The sequence below is a fragment of the Sparus aurata genome, chromosome 18, assembly GCF_900880675.1.
Source record: "Sparus aurata chromosome 18, fSpaAur1.1, whole genome shotgun sequence".
NCBI lineage: Eukaryota > Metazoa > Chordata > Actinopteri > Spariformes > Sparidae > Sparus > Sparus aurata.
Window position 1 is genome coordinate 24,294,092 of NC_044204.1, and position 19,544 is coordinate 24,313,635.

Genomic DNA, 19,544 nt, shown 5'->3' on the forward strand with positions numbered 1-19,544 from the left:
GAGTCACACACACAAAGGCTGGTTGGTTTTCTTGTCTCAGTAACGCTGCAATCTCAACAACCATCTATAAGAATGAATAAACACACATCATCTCTCAACAAAACTCTGAACATATCTGGAGCTGTTAGAGGATATGGGAGAGCTTTCTTTATCACTGCGGTATAAGAAGGAACACACACAATAAAGATCGTGAAGCTCAGATAGTCTCAAGGGAGGAGATTCATAGTACGCTGCACACATCTATCATAACCGAGTAACACACTCGTTTCCTTACAATCTGTAAAACACATACACGGATACAAAAACACATTAACCAGCCCGCATGCCCTCTGATATTCCCCAGAATGCAGAGCGACCATGTGTCAACCTTCCTCCTGATAGCTGTCTGCTCTGCTGTGTGTTTCCATCGCCTGCTTATTTGGGCCTGTCCTCACCTCCATCTATCAGTGCTGGAAGAAACCCATCTTATTTCACTTCGCTGCAAAATGACTTTATCACTGCGAGGAAATGAAAGATGAAGGGAGAGGGGTGAGAGAGCGAGAGAGAGGAATGATCGGGGGGAAATAAAGGAGGCTCGTATCTGGTTAACAGAGGATTGGAGGGCAATTTAGGATTAGAGCGTGACCTCCACTCGCAAGACAAATTGGAAATCAGACACACACACATGCGAAAAAGCGAGTTTATCCACATACTGTACACGCACTGATGCACAGAGCGTCACATATAGATGATTACACGGATAAAACTTTTTCATAAACAGCAAAAAAGAAAAGAAGTTATCTGGAGGGACAATAATGCTCTGAATGTGAAATTGTTTAAGCTGACATGATTTGAATATTTATGGTATATAAAGGAGCAAAGAAGAGGAGAGGAGATAGATAGGAAAGGAAAGAGATGAAGAAGTGGAGGAGGCAGGGAGGAGAAGCGAAAGGAAGAGTGCAGGGTAAAAGAGAGTCTTATCCATCTATTTAAAGCTTGAGTGAGCAGCACTGGCGGTTAAACCAGCCAATCAATTGTAATGCAGGAGCACTGCAGCACACTCTCGCCACCTCTCTTTCACTTCCCTCAATACGAGTCTCTCGTCTCCTTTTTATCCCCCTCTCTTCTTTCTAATCTTAAGTATGACTTTATTCTCATCCGCGTGTATGAATAAGTCAATATGCTTGAGCAATGGAACTTGACATGCCTCCATTCATTCCAAAGTGCCAAGTAAAAACTCCTTTTCACACTCCTAACCACATTTTTTCCTTGAAAATGTTATTGATTTATGCAAATGCAAAAGTTTGTCTGCTGCTGATTAAATGCTGCAAAATGAATACATGTAAATGATTCGTGCCTACATGTGTGTGCGTGAATTGAAATGAATGTATTATGATTCCTGATCAGACACTGCTTCATAGAGGAGCTGTGCTTGGAGACAAGTAGCTGATGAGGGGAGAATAATAATGTATAATGTTATAGTTAGGGTTTCTGAGCAAGAGCAAGAGTTTTGCTCACAGACATTTGTCCAACCATTGTCCTTAGCCATATGTAAGGCTGACTGATGACCTGTGGGTGCTGGGTTACCAGTCCGTAGGCGTGAGACAGATGGAGGACTTGGCTGGGGGTGGTGAGGGCACCAGATGAGAACCGATCATTAGCAAATAAACAAAAAATATCTGCAGTTTTTTCATATACTGCTACATAGAGTATATGAAAAAAAGTAACATAAAGCCTTCTGTGACTCCAGAGGAAGCTGTGATTAATCTGATAAATTGCCTCCATTGATGTCACTCAGCAGCATTGTGGGTAGGACTGGGCGATTTGGCCTAAAAATTGAATCTCCGATTTTTTCACACCAAACTTGATTTACGGTTTTAACCGATTCTATTCCTTCTTAAAAAAAAAAAAACTTCAAATGACAGACATTTTTTAACAAACTGCTTTTATTCTAATGCTTTAATTGTAAAGAAAATGGTCCTGCCATTGTTAACAGTGTGCTCCTCCAAACTCAGCTGTAAAAATAAATAAAGGTTTTACCTTCTACCTCCCTTTTGTAAGCATACGCTTTTGTAAACATATGCTTTTGTAAACATACATTTAACATAGGATTGCAGGCTATTACAGAAACAGATCAATTACCCCATTGGGATTGATAAAGTGAAAAGCATATCTTTCATAAAACACATTTTTTGTGGATAAATAAAAGGTGCCTTTTCTATCCAAAACATATTTTGACATGATGTGCATGCTTGCTGTGTTTAGTTTCAACATTTTTACACATTTTTTGCAAGGAAGACAAGCCTGTCCACTACCTCTGGCTTGAGGCATGCAGGTAGGTTGCCGGCTCAGTCTTCATTTTGACTGCCTCTGACTTGTGGTGGGAAGGTGGCACTGGAGCTTTCTTCTTGAAGAATGTAGCTAAAGTCTTTTTCTTCTTGGGCTCAGGCTGAGGTTGTGCTTCCACAGCAGGACCAGGCTGCTCTGGTGTAGCTTTGTCAGCAGGCAGAGCCAGCAGCTCAGTGACGGCTCTCTTCATGACTTGCTCCACCTTGTCTGGGTCAATGTAAGCTGTCTGGAACATGGGGTCCATCAGTGAGGTCATGTCCAAGAGTTCATCCTTCACAGGGTCGCTGTTTTTGTTGTCAAGGTACCCCAGTTTATTTCTTTTTATAGTTTTAGTGAGCGAGTGTCTTTCTCATCTGGCTATAGGAGACTGGTTTTGAACAAATGGAGCACCAGTTAAATATCGGAGATCTTGGCATAGGCCTCACCGGACAGGGCAGCAGTGAAGTCTTGGAGTGGTTTGACAGCTTTATTTATGGGCTCTAATACCTCAATGTCTTGCCAAGAAGGCATGAGATTTTCTTCTCCGACCCCAGAACACAGGCTATGGCCTTCTGCTGTTCCAGGAATCTCTTGATCATTTTTTGCCTTGAACCCCATCTTGTTGGGGATTCCGTTATAAGCTGATGAGGAGGTAGACCAAGCTCAGCCTGTACTTCACTCCTCTTTTTTTCTAACTATAGGAAAAAGCGGCAACCGAGGTTTGGCCACCCATTGTCTTTCAGAGCTTTGATCATGTTGGTGCCTCTGTCTGTTGTCATACAGACGTGTTGATCTTCAGCAAGGTTCCAGGAGCTCAGAGCATCTTTTAGCCCCTGGGCTACTAGGCCAGCTTTGTGGTCCTCGGGGGAGAAAGCCGTTTGGAGGCAGACACTTCGCAGAGCCCAGTCGTCGTTGATAAAATGCACCGTCGAACTCATGTAGGGCTTCATGGTTCGGCTGGACCATAGGTCTGTTGTACGACACCCCCTCCAGCTCTTTAGTGATCTTTTCACGTGTACATTTGTACAGGTGAGGCAAGGCAACTTCAGCTATGTACTTGTGGCTTGGTAGCGCTTACCTGGGGTCCAAAGTTTTTAGCATGTGGATGAACCCCGGCTTCTCCACAGTATATATCGGCACCATGTCTTTAGTGATATGCAACATGATTGCATCCATTATAGCTTTCCACCGGGACCCTTTCTTGTCATATGGGATGCAATGAGAAAATGACTCCGCTAACGTTGACTGCTTTTTAGTGTGTGTTTGTCGGCTGAGGTCTTGTGCATCTCGTAGAGCACAACATTTTCCCCACTCTGCTACATGCTTCTGTTTTAAATGCTGAAATAAATTGGTCGTGCTACTGCCTTTAGTGGCGACAGGCTTTAAACAAACTTTACACCGGACTGTGCTTTGTCTAAGTCAGATGCTGCAAAACCAAACCAGTTCCAAACTACTGAGGAAACTTGGCCTTTTTTGGGAACAAAGTCTGTGCTTGTTGCTGTTGCTTGTCTTTGTCTGCCTGTGGGAAGAAAACGCGGGGGGAGGGTGGAGCCCACTATGAACTACGGGAGCCTATGGGGAGCGGTGGAGGACAAACTTAAAGAGAAAATCTTAATTTTTAAAAATCGTCCTAAACCATAAACTCGAATTAATCAATTATGGCGATTTATCGTCCAGCCATGATTGTGGGTAATGTAGGCACCAGGTTTTTGAAAAGGAAGGTTTTGAAACGGAACGTGGATTAAAATATATCTTTGGTTCTGCTGTATTGTTTTTAAACAGTTGCTAATGAGTCCAGTGCTAAACCAGTGGACTACTTTTTAAAACCTTGCACCTACGTTACCCACAATGCTTTTAGCCAATGAATGACATCACTGCAGACAATTAATCTCTCAAAGCGTCTGAGCAATGAGGATTTAGCTTAGAGAATTATTTATCCTACATTAACATTAGGTCTTATTCTAACAATACCAAAAACTTAACACTGTTACCACTGACTCAGCAACTTATGAGTTGATTGCACATCACATGTGGTTTTAATATTAGATCTGTCTAACTCTAATAGATGGGTATCTGCTCTGCCAGATACTTGTCACACCTTGGGATTTGTGAAATTTCAGACACTGACAGATGTTTTTGATGCAGCCTTTGGTCTTCGGTTGCCAGGGCTCTAAATTGGCCGCTCGTGGACTTTTCTCTAAGGGTGCTGCAGGAGCACAGCTTTTGACTGATGACCTATGATTTCATCCCGTTTCTCTCACGGTTGTCAGCTTTGGTCTTCACAGCGTAAATGAGCCATTAGGAGGAGGGTGGGGTGGTGACGGGGCACTGTGGCAGCAAGCAGCGTTAACGGTGATAACAGAGCAATAGGGCATGAATATGATTGGATGTTACTGGTCAGCTGCAGTGTTGTGGCCTGCTCTTTGTGCCACCTTGAAAGGACTTCCCTTCTTGACACACACAGTTGAAATCACAACTCTGCAGCCACTAATCCTGTCATCCTCAACTGGCTGATTTATACGCACTTGAAACAATTCAAAACACCTCTAACATGAGGTCAAAGGCTGTACCCATGACCCGTTACCTACATGTTTACTTAAGAAGACCCAAGATTTACATCAACCCAATACAATAGCAATCAACACAAAAAATAGCTATTATTGGTAGCCAAGTAGCTGTTGTAGTGACTTCAATCAGCTAATGCAAGCATAATTTCGTCTCTCTGCATGAACTAAAGATGTGTTCCATTTGGGAGTGAAATTAGCAATTTGAAGCAAAAAAAATGTAACTTCCTGGAGAGAGATAGTTGATTATCAAGTCTTATCCTAAGATTGTCAAACTCGACTGTTTGGGTTGGACGCAAATTCACAGTGTCAGTATTTGATGAGTTGGACTCATCAATCAACTATCTCTCTCAAGGCAGGTGCATTTTGTTGTTTGAAATTGCTTCATATGTACAAGTAGTAAAAGTGATCCCATATATTAGGTGTGTATACAGTATATCTATATGCAGTATCTTCAGCTGTAATATGTATTTTTTTAATTGAACATTAATTATAACTCTAGCAAGGTAAAGCTAACAATTTGTTTACAGTCTGACTTGAAAATCTGGACACCTCGTGGCTGCTATACATTTCCCTGCTGCGTTACTTTGAAAGCGCTGCTGTTGCTGTCAGCCCAGCATCAACAGAGCTACCATCTGGTCAGATCCGCTTTTATATACTGGGGGGGGAACAATATGCCCCTCGGTTGGTAGCTCATGCTCAGCAAGCACAGCAAGTACATAAAAGAAAATATATTCCCCGCTGAAATCAAAACTTGTGCTGTATCTTAAAAAAAAAGCTTAATCTGACTGAACATGAAGATCAAAGTTATCTTCATCAAGCTCATGTGAAAATTGTGTGCGAATCTTTCTATGAGGAATCCGTTAGCCCTTGGTGTACATGTAAAGGGATATGTGAATTATGTATGTCCTTGTTTAAATGAGTTTCTTATATTCACAAGCTCTCCTCTCTCGCACAGATTTCCCAGCAATCAAAGCTTTGTTCCCCAGTGAGTAATGCCATTCTGCCCTCGCTCTTACCACAGTTACAGTGCTCTCTTGTGCAAATTGTGCATCCATTTTCAACTGTAGATGAAGTGTTCATATATATATTGACTTCCATCACCTCCCTCCCTTCAAGTCCACAGCTCAGAGCCCACACAGAGCCACGGGGCAAACGCAGTCATGCAGAGGGGAGCTAGGGACATACTGTTGGCATTAGAAAATTAAGTGCCACATTCTTATTCAGTTTAGTATTTATGTTTAGATTAGAGGGGAGATTATATCTGGATGCAGAAAAGTCAATAATTGGAAATTTGAACCACAAGTCTTGACATTATGATCTCTTCTAACAATTGTATAAGACTGGACTGTTTCTTCCTCACAGCTGAATCATCTGGACGGCAAAGTGCGACAGTTGTAAATTTGCAATGTGTTGACATTCCAAGCTCGGTTACTTATGTGCTTTTGGTGAAGATGGCTAAGCATGAACACAAATAATGGAAGTACATTTAGCTATTTATCTAAATTATGGATCATTACTAGGGCTGTCAAAAGATTCATTTTTTTAAACGCGATTAATCGCATTTTGTCCATAGTTAACTTGCGATTAATCGCAAATTAATCGCAATTTTTTTGGCACATTTTTTTCTGTTCTAAATGTACTTTAATGTATTTTTTTCATGTTCTTAATGCTTTTAACAACATAAAGAGGACAAATATACTTGCTTTATGAAAATGTGTATTCAACACTTCAAATCATGCAGGAAAATAAAAGGCTCAAAAAATATCCCCTCACCCTAAATGGGATCAAAACATGGTGATGTCTGCTTTTGGTGAGGGGGGGCGGTGTGCTCTCTGCATCTGCCATGTGTTTAGCTTGCAAATGATATCTGAGACTCGACGTACTTAAATGGTAACTCATTTCATGTCGACAGTATGTGCAGATAACTTTTGTCCTATGGACCGAACCATCTAGCAGTGTTTTGAAGGTAAAGTGCCGTTCATAAGTCCTTTCTCCATTTACTTTCGCTTTCGCTTTTCAGTCCACCGTGTTTTTCCCGAACGCCAACCCTGCTTCTTCTTCTTCTGATTCCCTTTCTTATTCTTCTGCCACCCTCTGGATCAAGACTACAGGTGCCATCGACGGCCATAAATCAAACAATGCACATTTCTTTTTTTTTTTTTATACCGAGCGTTAATCACGCGTTAAAAAAATTAACGGCGTTAAGAGGATGTTGCGTTAACGAGTTATTAACGCGTTAACTTTGACAGCCCTAATCAATACAAATGTTTAAAGAAGTGTTTCCCACACATACACTTTACTTTGTTGGGTCATCTAGATACATTAACGTTCGCTGAAGTATATTTGGCATTTGACCCATTTTTTATATTTATAATTTTTTGTATCCATCTGAGAGTAAATGCCATCTGCAGTTGGTTAAGCAGTGAACAATCCCCCTTGCTCTACACCACCCATCTACTGACATCCTCACATGTTCTGCAGAGACACAGAGAGAGTGAGAGAGATTGATGAACACAGACTGTGATGCAAAATCTCCTATTTCCTTTAGGTCCAGAAATGCTGTTGGTGGCGATAGTTTCAGTTGGTTACATTCTCAATGACAAACTTCCTTCACACATGACTCACCTGCTGTTGTGAAAATGGAAGCAGAGCTGAAAACATCCTAAACATGAGGTGTGTTTTTTAGGCAACTTTATGAAGTCACCAGGATAGGCAAGCTGGTAGGTCTGCATTAAGGTGGATAATTAAAGCAATACTATGTAGGAAAACTTTTTAACCAATTCTGAAAAATATTGTCAGGTTGTCAAATACAGATACTTGGCATCAAGATGCATCAATTATCATTTTAATATCACGTCATAGCCCTCAGATTAAAATCAAATGGTGAGGTAGTAAATTCCCACCCCTATTAAGTCCAATACAAATATTAATTTCTGCTGTTTTTTTTAAATGACACTAAAGATTAGAATTGGTTTTTTTTCTGAGGCATCAGTCATTTTATTGGTGTAAGTCCTGGATATTTCATTTTGAACATTTTATATCATGACATATTAATTGATTTATACACACCAACAACTGTCACAAAAAACCCAGGCGTGGTTTTTTTTATTATATATTTAAGACTGCGTGTCCAACAATCCTTTGAGTTTGAAAAACATGGACACCAGCAGTTATTTGAAGTATTTAGATTTAGACTTAGACTAACTTAGACTTAGACTTCTCTTTATTAATCCTTTTCGGATGAGTCCCGCAAGGAAATTGGATTTCCAGCAGCTTACAGGTAGGAAAAGAGGTATAAAGCTACATATAGAAAGTAAACAATAGACACTAAACAATAAACTCTCAGCTAAAATATAGAAAGTAGTCAAAAAATAAACAGTAAACAATAAACTCTTAACTATATGTATATAATATATAAAGTAGAGATAAGAATGAAAGTAAGATAAGATAAAAATAAAAAATCACATAAGATAAATGGAGAGAACTGTATAGAGGATGAATATATATGAATAAAGATAACTATATAGGACTGTATGTGGCATTTTGTTTTTATACAGTGGATAAATGACATTAGCAGAAATTAGCAGTTAATTATTGCCCTTAGGTTGCACAGTGCTACCACTCCTTCCCTTCTGTCCTCTTTACCCTATTTCCTATATTTCCTCTATTTCTTCCTCCCCGAGTGAGGAGTTGTAAGTGTCATGGCATGACGGACAAAGAAGTTTTTGAGTCTGTTGGTCCTACACTTGGGAAGGAGCAGCCTTCCACTGAAAAGGCGCTTCTGGTTGCTGATGACAGTGTGCAGGGGGTGGCTGGCATTGTCAATAATGTCCAGCAGTTTGTCCAGTGTCCTCCTCTCTGCCACCGTCACCAGTGAGTCCAGCTTCATGCCGACCACAGAGCCGGCCTGCCTGATCAGTTTATCCAGTCAGGAGGTGTCCTTCTTGGATTTGTAGTCATGGCAGACATTAAATCAAATGTGGTGCTTGATAGCCTCCTTTGTTAAAATAGATGCTCTCAATGGGAATGTAGAATTTGAGTGTGCAACACTTGGCAATACGCAAGGTCATGTTTTTGATCCATGCCTTCACTGGGGATATGTAGAACAGTGTACAGTAACTGAATCACTGTTAACGGCATTAGTTTGTCAGTGTTGCTGTATAATTGCACGATTTATTGAGGCAAGTGCTGCCGTTCATTGTCCACAGTGTGCATAAAAAACTAAGTCATCCTTTAAAAAAGTTACTGGACGATCCAACACTCAACACATCTTCCAGCGATTTAATTGCTGCAACGCTTCCAAGTAGATTTCCTGGCAGAAAAAGCACATTGTACTGGAAGCTGTAAAATTTTATTACAATTAAAGTTGACAGCAAATTGCCCTGCTCATCCACGTTTTGTCTCCTCAAGAATTTTCCTCCCTCTTTGTTACCCTTAATGTTCCTTAGGAGACAGGAAAAAGTAGCTAGAGAGAAGAGGGGCAAGATAAAATACTCTCCCTGTGTCCTCTAATACTGGACAGAGGCCAGAATGGAGTGCAGTGATTGGATAATAAAGATAGTCAGAGTCCAATAGAAGAGGCCACATCACCAACAAGCCCTGTCAAAGAGTAGAGGGTGACCTCGAATTAATTGCCTCTGAGCTGGACATAGGTCAACAGGGGTGTTTTTGTAATCTGTGAGTAAGGGTGTGTGTGCTCCTTTATCGACAGCATACTCCATTGCTCTCCGTTGTTTTCCCTCCCAAGCTACTGTTTCTAATAGCAAATAAACAAGTTTGAAATTAAATAAACAAGTTCTTCAACAACCATTCCCAAAGGACAAATTCTCAGCTGTTATTAGAAAAATGAGCATCACTTTCGGGCTTTGATAAACTAATTAAAAAGGTGTTTCGTGTCTTTTTACCAGGGGGCTACTGAGAAGAAACAAGAGATGGAGAGAGTGTGAACAGAAAGACAAACAGATCAGGAGGAGATAAAATCTGATTCTGGCTCTGCTTTGTTAGCGATCCTCCGGGTCTGACCGTTTGGCCTGCGAGAGGCAGCGGAGCGAGGGATGACAGAGAGGAATGATGGAGGGATGAAAGCGCGGAGAGGGCCTCTGGGGGGGGATGCAGTGATAGAACGGATTCACCATCCATAAAATTAATTATTGAAAACATGGGCAAATCATATTATTGTGGATGTAACTGAGGAATGGAGAAGATAAACAGGCCGCTTCGGCTTGAATGTCAGGGAGGAAACCACATTGGCTTATGGGAGAAAAATATCTGGAGAGAGGGAGGCTATTGACTATCGTTTACAAACTGAATATTCATCACTGCCACACAACCATTATGCACAGAGCAGCACACACACACACACACACACACACACACACACACACACACACACACTTTATTGTGAAAAGCCCCGAAAGAGGATGTTTTGTGAAGCTGTTGCTGGCAGCAAAGCATTTTTTAAAGGAACGGCATGAAAGCAAATAATCAAACAGTCTTTGAAGACAGCTTCAAAGCAGTGGAGCAAAGATGCATTTAAGGACAACATGTGCAAACAAGAGGACACTAATTTCAAGTGGAAGTTGCTAATCGTCACAGTCTACATTAAGTTAAACATAACCTGTTTCGCTTGAAGTGTGTTTACAATGCAAAGCGTCATTGTGGAGAACTGAGGGAGCGGAAATAAAACAGATTATGCATGAAATTGGCTTGGTTGGTAGGAACATGCCCACCCTCAAATAGACACAAACAATGGTTAAATGTGAAGCTGTGTCCACCCTCACAAAGAAAAGAGCACAAAGTCAGCCAAAAATAGTTGCAAGTTAGACCGGGTTGTAAGGTCTTCATCGTGGCTAACAGGTGTGTGTCTATGGTTAACAAATGTTATCTGTTTAGGTACGTGGAATTCAAAATCATTACTAGACTTACATAAGAACTCTCACCCTTCTATTCACACGTTTCTTTGACCAAAGGTCTGTTCGGACAGCCAGTACAGCGAATTTTTGTGCAAAGATGCTGGACGTTCTCTGCAGTCTGTGTTATATACCCCAAACAGCCAGCCAATGTACCAACTGTACACACACATAGCTACGAGGGATGCACCGATTGTGCAAGTGGGATTGTGTGAGAACAGCACAGCATTTGACAGAAGTCACCAGAAACCTCACCTCTTATTCTCACCTAGTTTTTCTCTTTTAACTTTAACTGAATACATAAAGCTTTGGGTTATGTGCAAAGTTGAAACACTGTCAATCCCTGCTGCTCACAGCAGATTTATGTCTGATGGCGTTTTTCCTTTGACTTTGTGTTGAACCTCTACAATACCCTTTGCATTCTGTCTAAATCACATAAATGCTGCAGTTTCACCAAATTGCTTGCGGTATTATACCCTTTGAACCCTATGCAACCAGTGGTAACTCCCTGAATGCCAGATCTGCTTTGTGTTTCCACTGCAGACAGGACCCCTAAATGTAGGCTGGGTTGTTCATGGCTGGCTGTAGGATAACTGCTTTCACATTTCCAGCAGCTGGAAATCACAAGAGGAGGCTGGTCTTAAATTCTTGAGATGCTGCTGCTACTATTAACTGACACATTGTGACCTGTGCTGTACATTACTGCCGGACTGACAGCAAACACTAACTGATGACACTTTTTCCTCTGCTCTGCTCGCATTCATCATCTGGTTTCTGCTGCTTGCTCTCTCTTGCTTGACCACACAATCTCTACACACAGCATACACGTGTTGTTGTTTATTACAAGGAAAACTGGCTTTGCCTGAGAGAAGACTGTTGAAAAACAGGCGTTTGTGAAATCCTACATCAGAGTGCAGAAGACGAGGCGACTCTGGTTGTTTAGACTGACCAATGAGTGGTCTGCAGTGTTTTGATTCCACCTTTTTAGTATCGGACCAGTGTGCCAGGTACCTCAGCAGAAGGGTACAAACTGAACTGTTGTTTTGGTCCATCCACATCTTTTGACAATGGAAACGCAATCATTAATGAAGTGAAATGAACTGAACTGGACTTCTTGGTGGAAGTGAGGGTTAAGAGCCTAGAGCCATTCTAGTGGCCATGTCAGGCTGTACTAAGCCAAGTGCTAACGTCAGATTTTCCAACGTTGTGATGTTTCATAAGTATAAATCTTCTCCATCTAACTTCACTTGTTTTATCATTTTAAAAAGTTTGTAGCACTAAACAAAAAAGTACAAGTGAGGCAGATGAGAATGGCAGGGGGTGTGCAGGAAAATATTGACCAAAAAAAACAAAAAAAAAAAACAGTTCATCCTGAGGGGACAATGAATGTCTTGCTCTGTCATGGTAATTGATCTAAACCTCATACGACAATCTCAAGGTGGCTCAAGAGGAAAAGTCAAAGGATCAAATTAAAACATTTTTAAGAATAAAATGTAAGTTATCCCATAATTTTTAACATTCTTAAATCGGGACCAAGAACCAAGAGCCACACCAAGCACAGATCTCAGCGTACAACAATATGAATGCTATATTTTTGTCATTGTTGACATTTTAATGCAGAGTAACTTCATTCTTCTTCCTTCTCGACTGATGCTGCCATACTGTTTGGCCAGCTGATCATAGCAGGGTCAGAAGTGAAGGGTGTTCAGCTGTGCTGGAAGGGAAAGTTTAATATTATTCATCCCAGACTTTTTTTTTACACTTGTACACTGTCAAGTTGTCTGTTTTTTGTCTTTGTTAAGAAAAGCTCCTCTGAGCTCCTAACCGACCATGTGTTGCTGCCAGACGAGGGGTTCGTGTCAGGTTGACCTTTATTCACTTTCAGGAGAGGTCAAAATGAAAGAGCACACGTTTGACTTACAGGCTGATTCTTTGGATCAGTGACACATGGTTATCTCTTCTTCTTTTACCTGTCCTGTCTCTCTTTCTTTCTGTCTCTCTCTCTCTCATTCACTCACACACACACACACACACCCACACACACACACACACACACACAAGGGTGGATGGCAGGTCTGGCCTCCTGCCTCACCTTCAGTGTCAGGGATAATTAAATGTTTTTGTACTGTCCTAGACTGAGGCATTCATTAATCTGAAACTGACGTGTGTGTATGTGTGTGTGTGTGTCTGTCTGTGTGTGTGTAAGCGTGAATAAGTAAGTGCAGATCAGAGCTCCATGTCTCCTCTACCTCCATCCACTCTCCACACCTCAAATCCAGTGCATCATCGTTATGCCTGAAGCACGTAGTAAAGTGACTAATAGGAGAAACCCCAGACTGTATTCACTGTATTCAAAGGTTAAAAACCCTTTTCTCATCGTTCTTTTCACACCTTTTCTAAAAGACTAAATCCATTTGCTGAACTGAACAGTATGCCTGCAGCAAGACTACTTCACTACACACTGACTCAGACCACAGTGTAGACGAGGGAACAAAGGAGAGTTCATACGATATGTAATGCAAAATGTCACATTTTTGCTCAATTTAAAAGAAAAAATGAGTTTGGGCTTGTTTGCCCATACAGCACCTGGGGGGTCAACACCAGCGTCTCACTTACATTTCTACCATGAACTACTGAGATATTTGGTGTTCACGACTCACTGTGTGACATGTGAGCTCTTTTCAGAATAAATGCACTTCCAATTTAAGAGCATCTAAAATTCTGAATTCCAGCTTTCGACAAGAGAGCAGCATTTGCTAAAAACAGAAAGAGACACAGCTCTAAAGGTTTCATCAGAGCACTGAAAACAAGAACATCTGTATATTCTACACTAAAAATAACCAAACCTTCACCACAGCCCAAGTCCAACATCTGAGTCTGAACTGAACTGAGAAAACCAAGCTGTTTATTCAGGCTGACTCTCATGGTAGCACAATACGGCAGTTTTGTAGATTCATCTTGACTTTAATTCTGTGGATTACTGTGTTTTACCAGCCATCTTATCCCCCACTGAATTAGATGAAAACATGAGTTATTGGTTTTGTAATTACCTGACGAACAGAACACAATGTGTGCATCAGTCACATTGCATTGGTTCCACATTTAGTTTTCCATTTGCAAATGCTGTTTTCATTTACGCAGCACCCTGGAGCCTCTTTTTGGCAAAACTTATCTGCATGTGGTGTAACAAAAATGCTTTTTGGCTGTTTAAATTGTTTAACTCTGGAAATAAAAAACTCTGTTCTGCTGTCTTTAAAGTTTTTTTTAACTTCTCTGTTTTGCAATGATTTCATTAATTCATCTTTTAACAATGTTATCAAATCAAAAAGCTGTCAGTCCTACCTGTCACATTCATACTCAAAACAAATCACCACTGTAACCGCTACTTGCTGATAACTGTAGCTACTTAGCTCAGTTAGCTGTGTAGCTAGTGGTCCAAATGGTGTTTGTGCTTTAACAGCTATCTCAGGAGCTTTGGACCAGGATGGGCTAGGGCTAACTTCTTATCATGCTAACTTGAGTAAATATCTCTTCAACATAATACATAGATGTCACAACATCAAAACTGTTATTCCTTCACATTCGGCAGACATTTTTGGCATGTTTTAATGTTGTCAACTAATTTTCTTACGTATTGCACCTTTAAGTATTTCAATGTAGAATAATCATGGACAGCTGTAAACAAAAATACATTGAAGATGATGATTTCATGTTTAATGCCTGTGCTGCAGATCTAAAAATATGTCGGCAACATGCATGAATATTTGTGTTGTTAAGAGTCTGTAACACCACTGCAGCAAATACAAATCCCAGCTCTGTAACAATTTATCAGACATAATGTAGGTCTGCAACCACAATGAGTAACAGAATTCATTATGTCATATAATCTTATGTGTTGAAAACTTGTAATTTGAAGTAAACATGTATGTAATACTGTGATCCTACCCTCTCACTGGAGTTACATAGTGCAGAAACAATTGAAAGGGGGGCGGAGTGGCTGAAACAGAGACACCACTCACCTTATCAACTTAATTTCAAGGGAAGAAAAGTTACAAAATGTTTGTAAGTCTGATGAAAACTAGACTTAAAGACAAACCAAAAGTAAATGAACTGAACACATGCTCCATATACTATCAAGGCAGGAGAAATTTAAATGTATCTTATGATATTTTAGTCATCTATACAGACAATACTAAAGAGGATTTCAGCCCACTGCACCCACGCTAGCTTGTTAAATTCTGCTAAGCTGCAAGCACAAACACCAGAACTGACAGATACTCTACTGTGCTCTGAAGAGGGAAATCTTTACTCCAGCACTGCCCACTTGCTAAATCTCAAATTACAATTTCCATGTTCGCCTGCACTAACAGACCATGATGTTAGTACTGACGCTAACCCTGCAAATAGCTCCATGTTACTGAGAGGGGCTAGCTTTGATCATCCAGACTATGAGTTGTGAGCTTGGCTATCTCTCTCCTCCACACTGACATCTCTGCACACCAACCTGAGATAGGGTGGAGAACTAATTGTGCTAAACACTGCTGTATTATACCCACCGTTTTATGGGATCTGCAGCTGAGACAGCAGAGCAGAACAATTTCAGCTCAATGTTAAGTAATGCTACAATCTGTTTTGGAACATCAATGACTGGCTATCAAAGCATTTATTTCTCATTAAAACTGCTAATCAGGAATGATTTGTCGGTAGATCTCACCATAAGTTAAATGGATCAGCACTGAGATCATTATAGCCCAGCAACACAGTAAATCAGCGCTTAATCAGATTAATAAAATCAGCTTTAACAACAAGAACAGGATGGTTGCAGTAAAACCAACTTTTGCTACATGTGATGTCTTCCAAACACAAAAAAACCCTCCCCACCTAGATCAAAATGATGTTTCCCGTACTCACCATCTTGGACTGTCTTCTTGGCTGAGCTGGAGTGAGCCGTAGTCACTGGGTTTCCGTCAGGTTCGGCCTGTCGCTCTGAAAAAAAGCCAGACAAGGAAATGCAAACTGGATTACTACAATAGCTCATTAATGCTTTAAGTAATAATTCAAGTTTTTGAGAAATTTGCATAAGAAGATTATCTAGATGCCATCATTACGATTGACATAGCTTGAGTCAGGAGTCAATTAGCTTATCTTAACATAAAGACTGTGTGGGAGGGGAACAGCTAGCATGGCTCTGACTAAAGTAAAAAAAAAAAAAAAAAAAAAAAAAAACATCTACCAGCGTGGAAAACACTAAACTAAAAAAAAACAAAAATACAAAAAAAACAAGTATTTAATGTCAAGCTACAATAAACATAAACATATTCATTACTGAACTTTAGAGCTGTGGGTTATTTTGCGTTTTGGAGAGCGCTAGTCAAGGTATTTAACCTCGCTTACGGACTAACCTACGTTATTAGCCCACTGGACTTGGTGAAAAACTCTGCCTCTGATGTTTTGTTTTTGGTTGCGCTCTCTACAGTTGACTTAAACTGTTAACTTACATAGTAGCTCTGGTTGTTTCTGTTTTTCTTGTGGTTCTGATACGCGGTTCATGTGTTGTAGTTTCCCAGGTAAACGCACTGACCTCTTCGACCTCTGTCCCAGTCTTCTTCTGCACCCCTCAGGGTCACTCATCATCTGGAGCTGCTCTCTGCTGTAAAAGTGTCCCTGGGTTCATTAGGTAGAGCAGACAAGCCGGGTGTCTGTTCCCTCTATCTAGCGAACCCAGAGACACTGCAGCTGCAACAGCCAAAGTAATTGGTGTGTTTAATGGGCAAACTACAGCTCACAATTTGCTGCAACAGCTCTGTCACTGGCTGTTTGCTTAACAAAACAACCGCAAGAAAAACACAGGCACAACACCAGAAAACCACTGAACATACAGTTAGGACATAGCATTTTATCAAGCTTGTCTATTGTGGTGCAAACAAACAGTAAATTCATCGAGGCCCACTGACCGCCCTCCCCCCTCTGGCTCTCCAGCAGATTAACAGGGCCACAAAAATCTGTCAGATTATTTCTGTTTTTTTCAACAGAAAGATTGCACCTTGTTCCATCAAAAAACGTAATGGTTGTAACTAGCACGGCGTACCAGGGCCACAAAGCTGTTGAGTCTTTTGTCATATGAATACAATAGATGCAAACCAAACAGAGTTTCCTGTCTCCAGTTCTGTACTTAATGCACAGACGGGTATCAATGGAATGGAAAGTAATCAAACAGGAGCATTTCCTAAAATGTCGTTGTTTTTATGTCCCCAAATTCACAAAGCAAAAGATGTTTTCTTTTGATATAATTTAAATATCCTAAAAGACATTATGAAATCCCCAGCCAGAGTCGGCGGAGCTGCAAAGTGACACAAGCATAATTTTTTCTCGTCTGAGAGGAATAATCACCACAGCATCATTACCTAACACAAAAACAAGTAGACTCAGCCAAGGGAAAGCAAAGTAATGCACCTATCCATCTAGGTACAAAAACACCCATCCATCTTCTCTCTTACACACAAACACTTAACACACTGCAGTACAACGTCCCATATGGAAGCAGGCCAGTGGTGGCAGAGCCTCAGGGAGGGAGCAGAGGAGCCAAACACTGAGGTACAGGAAGTTTGTCATGTCTGTCTGTAGGCTGTGACATTAACACCCCAAGATGATTAACTCCCCAACTCATCCATCTCCTGTATTTATTAGTGAGCAAGGCTTCTGAGCAAGGACTGACCACAGACTGTATGTAAGGACCAGGAATAATTAATATTGTGTGTGCGTGTGTGTGTGTGGGGAGGGGGGCAAAAAAGTTAAGTCCAACTTTGTTTTTTGTCAATATGCCCTCTATTCATTATTCTTCCACACTTTCCTTTCTCTCCTCTTCGCTGGACCCCTTCTCCTCATTATTGGACGACTTTCTTATCTCTGAGTTATCCTCTGTGCAAGCAATCTCTCTCAAGTGCTCCCTGTAGGCTTTGTGTCTGCATTGTATCTCCCCCCCGGAGACACTCCGATGCCACTGTCACATTCACATGCCGGCATTTAGCCTGAGGGCTCTTGCTATGATTGCTAGCAACGGCTGTCTGCTCACATCCTCTGAATTTTATTTATCCTAATTTGTCAGATTCATTGGGGGGGGGGGCTCTATTTGCTACGGGCACAAAAGGGCAAAACACACAAACACGCACGTTCAGTCTTCCCTCTATGTTATCCACTGTGGTGTGTATCTCCCCTTGAAAACAGCCTGTTCAGCACCGTTTACACACTGCAGTCCATTGATTCACAGCTTCACTTTGCTTTGAGTTTGTTGTCGCTTTTCTAAACTGGAAGTGTTGGGCAGTAACGATTCACACCACTCCCTCTGCCAACATTTACCCTTCCTTAATCACCATATCTCTCGGCTACTAGCCCCTCTCTGCCTCTCCTTCCATACCGTTTCTCCTTTTCCATCCTAAACAGACATTTACCTGCTCGGCTGATATGATTGGCTTCATCTGTTCATTAAATTAACAATACCCTCAGCGTAACTTTCCTATTTCCTTCCTCTGCGTCTCAGCAGGCTCTCGGTATCATTGATTACCGCCCGTGTGTGTGTGTGACTAGTTAATTTACTGCGTACGCCTGAAATCACTGTAGCATGTACGTGTGCGTTTCAGCTGATAGTCCCATTTATGTGTGAAGACTGAACACGGCGAGTGCTCACCCCTCTGAAAGAGCGAGATAAGAGCTGAGCCGAGGGTCGTGGATATTGAGTCACTTTTTATGATGTGGCCAACAAGCCATTAAAATCAGAGCGGTAAACAATGTTTAAAGAACGCCTGGAGAGCGAGCTACAAGCCCTTAGCACATTACACCGAAATGAGATATTTGTTCTTGCTCCAGCTCACACTCCATTTAATACACAGACCTGGGGTGCTCGCTGTTGTTTGTTGTCCTATCTGTCTCTTTTCTTATCAGTTTCTCTCTTTCAGATTCTTTTAGCTCCTCCGGGCGCAGATCAAAGATGGTTATGTGAGAATGTATTAAGAAGCAGTGACAGAGTTAGGGGGAGATTAAAGATGGACCGATGAGAAATGGGAGCAGACAGACAGCATATCTTCAGAGTGACGCTGGCTTAGCGAGTTGGAGAAATAGCTGATGAAATTTATAACAGCCACGAACACTCTGCTGGGAAAACACAATGTCACGTCTAATCAGGCTGATTGGCAATTTGGAAGCTCCAGATTTTTCGAGGCTTTGTTTGTGGCTGCGACTGCCAAACCAGAGTGCATCACAAATGACTTTTGTTTGTGTTGCCAAAAAGTGTTCCCATGGCAACCACTTCTTCACTAATTAGGCAAATGGACAGGAGTAGTAAACACCTGAAAATTAAAATTGTAAACTTAACTTGTTTTGTATTGTTTTCTCTACGTCGTCGCTCCCGTTGGTGGTGTCTCTGTGCCAGTTTGACTCTCCTGTGCTCTTCTGGACCGGCTGTGATAATGGGCCACTGGCTGCCATTTGTAATCCTCCCTTTGACTGCGCTCTCTGGATAATGCATTGCAATCACAGCCTCACAAATCTGTTGGGCATGCCCATATACAAGAACCCGGAATGAAATAGCCAGAATACTGATTCTAACATCGGTCTTGCTGACAGTACAACTGTTATCTGTGCCAGGGACTCCTTCTCCTTTCTCGTCTCTTCCCGGGCTTAAAGGTCTACTCAGGGCAACTTTCCAACAGTGCAGATGGGACCAAGCAGAATAATGCAGATGTAGAAAACCAGTAATGAACAAAAT

At 41.3% G+C, this 19,544-nt stretch overlaps 1 protein-coding gene across 3 annotated transcripts in view; it reads right to left on the minus strand.

Moving 5' to 3' along the window:
• The window catches only part of spock1 (SPARC (osteonectin), cwcv and kazal like domains proteoglycan 1), a 136,588-nt gene that overhangs the window by 33,952 nt on the left and 83,092 nt on the right, over window positions 1-19,544 (minus strand). For all 3 annotated transcript variants that reach the window (XM_030396347.1, XM_030396348.1, XM_030396346.1), the window contains one exon: window positions 15,695-15,769. In XM_030396347.1, coding sequence (XP_030252207.1) covers window positions 15,695-15,769 — 75 coding nt within the window. The remainder of the gene's footprint in view (window positions 1-15,694; window positions 15,770-19,544) is intronic.